Source organism: Penaeus japonicus, unplaced genomic scaffold (assembly GCF_977035675.1).
Source record: "Penaeus japonicus unplaced genomic scaffold, GWHDUDI00000001_assembly GWHDUDI00000019, whole genome shotgun sequence".
Classification (NCBI taxonomy): domain Eukaryota; kingdom Metazoa; phylum Arthropoda; class Malacostraca; order Decapoda; family Penaeidae; genus Penaeus; species Penaeus japonicus.
Window position 1 is genome coordinate 28,363,884 of NW_028234421.1, and position 7,500 is coordinate 28,371,383.

Sequence of the window (7,500 nt, forward strand, 5' to 3'; positions counted from 1 at the left end):
ATTTTTAGGTCATGTTTCTTATAACTTAATAGAAAGAAAAACTTATACAACAGTATGTTGTCTCAAAAAAAATAAAACTGCCTTTTCCAATAATCTATACAAACTGATCCCCTAAATGTAGTCCATGAAAATATATCAGGCATATTGTCTTCTTTGTTCTTCAAATGAATTATAAGAATTAAGTATTGCATTTGGCTGATTTTCACACCTTATGTTTACTTTGGTAACACAAAAGCTCCCAAAGACAGAGCTTCAAGCCTTTAAAATAGAAGTTATAATGTGACTTTTGAAAGCAAACAAAAAGAAAGAGATAGTGATAGTCTAATACAAAATGATTATCCTCTAATTATGTACTGTTACAGCATCTGGAAAGAAATTTGTAAGAAATTATATAAAAGTTGAAGAAGTGAAAATCAAAACAAAAACATCACCTGTAAACTCAAAGAAACATATCTTCAATAAGTCTGGAATTGTATAATTTTCAGCTGGAATGTGTAATGTAAAGATAAAACAACTTATCTTGTGCAACGGAACCACTCAAAAATGTTTTTTTTTTTTACATAAATAAACAAAAACCAAAGTCTAAAATCCACATCACGGCCAAAAACACATCAATGCCCAGGTTGCCTACATTCATTTCCACCTAATTTCATTGAGTATTATTAATCAACTCCAAATAATTATATTTCTTCCCATTACAAAAACTAAGAAGACAAAAAAAAAGGTTATCACATCACAATGCAAGTGTCATAATACGATCACTCCCTCATCCTATTATTCCTTGACCAGGATGAGTGTGATATTTTCTGCAACCGTCAATGCATCTTATTCATAAACACACACACTGTCTCAATTCCTCACTACCTGCATCGGAGGCAGACACATCTTGGCGGATGGAAATGTACATAGTACTGTAGTAGTTCTAGAATGTACGCGGCAGTACTTCTACGAGTGGGCGGGAAGTCATCAGTCTGACTCCTTTTAGCATCGACATCCAGCTTTCTCGGTTGGATTAGGTTTCCCGTCGATGGAGAACTTGTCCGTGTCGAGGGATTCGGTCATCATCATTCCCTGCTTTTCGTTGCTTAGGATCTGGTGACGTTGGACAGATGCGATTTTTAGTTTACAGAATGTTTGAACTCTAATCATTAAACGTCTAATATTGTGTGTTCATGATAACTAGATAATATATACAAAAATCATCAAGTGTACTGTTGTTTATTGAATATGCATTGATGATAAACTAGGTATTACAAAGCACTCATTCTAATCTGAAAAGAACAACCACATAATCACTACCATGACACACCACTCCCAAAGCGTGAATAAGTCCTCAAGAAAAAAAAACAAAAAATAATATTTCCTCTTTACCTTGTTAACAAGAAATCGTGATGCTTCGTCGATGTTAATGTTCTCTTTGGCAGAGGTTTCAAACCATCCGCTGAAACCTCGCTCTCGGCAGTAGTCATCCATTCGGGCAGGATTGTTCACGACCCCTTCCTTAGGCTGGTCACACTGTCAAGAAACAGGCATGTACGTAAAGGACAATATGAATAAATTGATACATAAATACGTAAAGAAATATATATATACACAGACACAAACGCATATATATTGATGAATGAATACGCAAATTAATATAAAACGCGTGAATAAAACATAAAATAAGATAAAGTAACACATAAATGCATAGATATATAGATGCACAAACAAATGCATAGAAGCGATTCTTGTTTAATGCAGTGGAAATCATGTTATGTAATATAAGAATGATAAATATGTTGTAATAAAAATAAACATTCAGGAAAGAACACACTGCACAAGAAACCAGAGTTCTGAATTTCATAATCTAGTGATATAAGTGATATTGGTAACAATAGTAAAAACAGAAGCAGCAGCAATAGTGAAGTCATGGCAACATAAGCAGTGATAATAGTCATAGTACTAATAGTAGCACAAGTAAATAATAGTAATAGTAATTGTAAATAGTTGTATTAGTAGGAGTAATAGCAATAGTAATAATAGTAGGACATTTGAGTCGTTTGAGTCGTTTTGGTAGTAGTTTTTATAGAATAAATAGTAATAATAATAAATAAAGAAAACGAACATAACAACAAAAAAGAAGTAATATAAGAAGAAAGAGCAAAAGCTCGTCCACCATCCCCACCTTATTAGCAAGCAGAACCGCCGGGATGGGAGAGCCGTCCGCAAGGGTGACTTTCGTGTCCAGATCCGTCTTCCATTTGGTGACGGCGTCGAAGGTCTGAGCTCGAGTCACGTCGAAAACCACGAAGGCTCCAACGGCCTCCTTGTAGTACACCCGAGTCATGTTTCCAAAACGCTCCTGGCCTGAAATTGCGTGGAGAGGAAAATATTTTTTTTTATTATGAGTCTATAAGTGTTGTGGATTTTTTTTTTTTTTTTGTGTGTGTGTGTTGTGAGCTGAAAATATTGAAATAGAAAACTTTTGTCATAATTTGTGATAGTATGATATGCTCTGATAAAAATATACATTTGTTTTCTATGGTTTCTCTAGACATTCCTTGGTGCTACAATTATTCTATTCTCTCGATCTCGTTCTCTTGATGTGTGTGTGTGTGTGTGTGTGTGTGTGCCAAAGTTATATATATTTATATTTCAACAGGCTTGTCTACGTGAGAAATTCTGACTTAAAAACACGGGTAGTTTTGGACCTGGTGCTTAAAAAACATTAATGTACTTTTACCTCGCGTGGAACGTCCCTTATAAGGAGACTTCTTTCATCAAACCCTAAGTAAATGAAACCCAAAAAGGTGAAAAGAATGAGGCTGAGGAGGACTGAAGTGACTAACTGTTCTTGTAACATGGCCCCTTTTAGACATTTCGCCAGCACTTCCACGATGTCTGTCACTGATCACGCGACTCTTCATAGGCTTCTTTCAGACGCATCGACTTTTCACCGTCCGCCGTGGACACCAAAACGCCGCCTTATGTTGTCCTTGGTACTCGCCGCGCATGAAAATGTTTATTGATGCTAATGTTATTGGAAAGCACGATTACGAGCCGTCTCCGGTGGACGGCGAAAAATCGTTACGTCTTAAACGCTCCTTACAGTTAAAGTGAGGAGAGTAGTTCTTTTCTTGCGATTGTTTTCCTTCACATATCATGATAGTTCGTGTAACATTTCGTGATGAATTGTTGGTCATTCAGAATATATCTTAAATTTTGAATAAACTGTTCATTCTGACTTCAGCGAAGGTTGTAGTGATTTTTGTTTTATGCAGGGAGTTCTTTTTGTGATAGTTTACATCGCAGATCATGATAGTTCGTTGTACATTTCGTGAAATATAGAATAAATCTTACATTCTAAATAAACTATTCATACTGACTCACAGTGAAGGTTGCAGTGATTTCAACTTTTATGCAGGGAATATTGCAAAAAAAAAATGCTGGGAAAACCCTGCACGCCACCTATGATGACCTTGCATGCGTGTATGATTTATTCAAAGAAAACGAAAATTAGTAGTTATACGTGTTGACCCGTTTTATGTTCGTTTCATTAATTACCATGCCATGTTTTCAAAGTTGACCGGATTAGTATTGCAAAAGTTTATAATTAGATTATTTTCCAAACACTTGTATCACACTTTTCGAAGTCAATGTTATACATAAAGTTTATAAAAATCTCACGATATGTTTAACTTGGAGTTAGAGATACTGAAAAAAATTATACCTAGCTACACTATATTCTTTATCTCTCTCTTTCTCTCGCTCTCTCTCTCTCTCTCTCTCTATCTATGTATATATATATTATATATAAATATATATATATATATATATATATATATATATATATATATATCGATCTATATCTCTCTCATTCTCTTATTCTCTCATTCACTTGCTCACTCGTTCACTCACACTCGCACTCGTACTCACATTTTATCTCATTCACAAATACGTACTCCACCCCAACCGACCTCACAAAAAACTCCATTAACTAGCACAACAGACACTCCCACACATATTCCACCCTAACTCAACAAACCAGACACTCTCCGAGACACTCACGCACACACTCCACCTATCCCCCACCACCAAACACACACTCTCCACTCCTACCTATCCCCCACCACCACTCCATCACTCCACCATTCCAGGACTCCACCACTCCACCTAGCACCTCACCTGCAATATCCCAGAGCTGCAGACGGATTACTGTATTGCTGTCCCAGTTGAGGACTTTGAGGGCGAAGTCGACCCCGATGGTAGCCCGGTAGTGCTGACTGAAGAACTGGTGGACATAGCGTTTGATGATTGACGTCTTACCGGTTCCTAGTTCGCCAATCACCAGGATCTTGTACAGGTGCTCGCGCTTGTCTGTGCTTGCACCTGCCTGAGAGGTTGGGAGAGGAAGAGAATTCAGATTAGTAAAGGATTCGATTTTTTTTCGGTATGTATTGGTCACCTGTCTTTCTGGTCGGTCGGGGTTTTAAAAAGATTGGATACAAATCCTTGATTGGTCATTTAACTGTCAGGTAGGTCGGGATGGTAACAAGATTGGATTAAATTGATTAGTTATATGTCTGGTAGGTCGGGATAGTGAGAGGATTGGATCAAATTAATTGGTTAGCTATCTGGCAGGTCGAGTTTACGATCACGTTACCTAATTGGTCGTTATCTTGATATGTCAGCAAAGTGAAATTAGTAGATTAATTAAGTATCTCAGTTACACGTCAGGTAGGTCAGGAAAGCGAGAGAATTCGATTAAATCAATCAGTGGAGATGAGTTAAATAATTTGTCTGATCAGCTGCCGTGATGCGTCGGGCTTCCAGAATCGAATGGTAGAACTAGATACACAATTTAACGGGTTTTACTTGTTTGTTTCTAGACTGATGAACTGGAAGGGGGTCATACATGAATGTACTCTTAAAGTAGCTTATAGTATGTACAAAGCTAAACGTACTATAATATAATAGTATCTGAAAAAAGGATGAATGAATGTGTGTGTGTGTGTGTGTGTGTGTGTGTGTGTGTGTGTTCGTGTTCATATATACATAAATATATATATATATATATATATATATATATATATATATATATATATATATATATATATATATAACTATGTATATATCTTCACAATATGTATATACGTGTATAAAATAATATATATATATAAATATAAATATATATATATATATATATATATATATATATATATATATATATATATATATATATATATAAACCGCAACAAACATACACCCCAATCTTCCAACATGCAAAAACCCAGCACATCCCTCCACCACCAGAACGACTTCCAACAACCCAACAACCCCCCCACCCCTCTACACCCCCCCCCAACCCCCCCATCCCCCACCCACCCACCAAACATCCCTCTCCTTCCTTCCTTCCTTCCTCCCAAACAACAACAAAACCGTCCCTATCGAGTGTCGAAGGAGTCCACACATCTGCGCGTGCGTGCGTGCGTGCGTGCCTCGGCTCTCGGGTGGAAGGAAGCCGAGATAATCCTTTGCGGCCGAAGGTGGATCCTCCCCTTCGGATGGGCGGCGCTGCTTCTCCTCCTTATGTCTTCTTCGGTTTCAAGTTTCTGTCGTTGACATCATCTTCGGAATCATCGCCTTCTTCGTCTTCGTTGTCGTCGTTATTACCATCTTTATCGTATTCTTATTCGTGTTCATATTCTTACTCTTTTTCTTCTTTTTCATTGTTTTTTCTTCCTTTACTTTTTCTTCTGTTCTTCTTCTTCTTCTTCTTCTTCTTCTTCTTCTTCTTCTTCTTCTTCTTCTTCACCTTCTTCTTCTTCTTCTTCACCTTCTTCTTCTTCTTTACCTTCTTCTTCTTCTTCTCCTTCTTCTTCTTCTTCTTCTTCTTCTTCTTCTTCTTCTTCTTCTTCTTCTTCTTCTTCTTCTTCTTCTTCTTCTTCTTCTCCTTCTCCTTCTCCTTCTCCTTCTCCTTCTCCTCCTCCTCCTTCTTCTTCTTCTTCTTCTTCTTCTTCTTCTTCTTCTCCTCCTCATCCTTTTCCTCATCCTTTTCCTCCTCCTCCTTCTTCTTCTTCTTCTTCTTCTTCTTCTTCTTCTTCTCCTCCTCATCCTTTTCCTCATCCTTTTCCTCCTCCTCCTCCTCCTCCTCCTCCTCCTCCTCCTCCTCCTCCTCCTCCTCCTCCTCCTCCTCCTCCTCCTCCTCCTCCTCCTCTTCTTTCTCTTTCTCCTTCTTCTAATTCTGCATCTTCTTCTTCTTCTTCTTCTTCTTCTTCTTCTTCTTCTTCTTCTTCCTCCTCCTCCTCCTCCTCCTCCTCCTCCTCCTCCTCCTCCTCCTCCTCCTCCTCCACCTCCTCCTCCTTACCGGTTAAGATTTTCACTGATTCCTTAATCTACAATTAATAAAGTTATCATCGATTCACTCATTCATTCATCTATTTTTTTTTTTCTAAAATCAATACCATCCTCTTTAGTAGAAATCATCAAAACTAGAAAGAAAAAAACATTATATATATAGAAATATACAATTAAATTAATAAAAATAATAGCTAATTATGATCAGAACGCGCCACATAATACAGTGGCGTATAAAAACAATGAAACCAAACTCTACCACATTTCATTATGTTTCCTTCACGTTATTGTGTTTGTGCTTGTGATAATGGAAACCACGTTGCAGTGTTTGCTTTCCCGTAGTGGTATTATTTCACACACACACACACACACACACACACACACACACACACACACACACACACACACACACACACACACACACACACACACACACACACACAAAGAGAAGAGAAAACAGATGCATGTTAAAAACCAAATATCAAGAAAAAGAAAAAGAAAAAAACAATACCAAAACTAAAACAAATACAACAAAAAATACACACAAAAACAACAACGCTGAGTGAAATACGAAACAAAAACAAAACAAAAAAAGAGTAACAGACAAACATCAAATATGTGCAGGAACGGATAAGGAGATTCAGTAACAGGTTGAAATGTGATCATCGAAACAACACCGCTGACTTCGGACACCTTTGCCTTGTGACTGTGTACGGAGATGATTATGGTGGAGGGAGGGATGGAAGGCGAGAGGGAGGGAAGAAGGGAGGGAGGGAGGGAGATTGGGAGGGTGGGAAGGAGGGAGGGAGGGAGGGAGGGGATGAGGATGTGAGGGAGAAAGAGAGAGACTGACAGACAGAGACAGAGAGGGAGGGAGTGAAGAAGGTGGGGGAGGAGAATGTGAGGGAGAAAGAGAGAGACTGACAGACATAGACAGAGAGGGAGGGAGGGAGTGAAGGAGGTGGGGAGGAGAATGTGAGGGAGAAAGAGAGAGACTGACAGACATAGACAGAGAGGGAGGGAGGGAGTGAAGGAGGTGGGGAGGAGAATGTGAGGGAGAAAGAGAGAGACTGACAGACATAGACAGAGAGGGAGGGAGGGAGTGAAGGAGGTGGGGAGGAGAATGTGAGGGAGAAAGAGAGAGACTGACAGACATAGAGA

The 7,500-nt window shown here is 38.5% G+C and overlaps 1 protein-coding gene across 4 annotated transcripts in view; it reads right to left on the reverse strand.

The window, feature by feature from the left end:
* Positions 1 to 7,500, reverse strand: part of LOC122247274 (ras-related protein Rab-32) — a 44,280-nt gene that overhangs the window by 49 nt on the left and 36,731 nt on the right. For all 4 annotated transcript variants that reach the window (XM_086547605.1, XM_086547604.1, XM_086547602.1 and 1 more), the window contains exons 2-5: positions 4,168 to 4,375; positions 2,168 to 2,349; positions 1,372 to 1,515; positions 1 to 1,092 (exon numbers count right to left, since the gene is read on the reverse strand). The exon at positions 1 to 1,092 is cut by the window's left edge and continues 49 nt beyond it. In XM_086547605.1, coding sequence (XP_086403731.1) covers positions 982 to 1,092; positions 1,372 to 1,515; positions 2,168 to 2,349; positions 4,168 to 4,375 — 645 coding nt within the window. In that variant the 3' untranslated portion in view covers positions 1 to 981. The remainder of the gene's footprint in view (positions 1,093 to 1,371; positions 1,516 to 2,167; positions 2,350 to 4,167; positions 4,376 to 7,500) is intronic.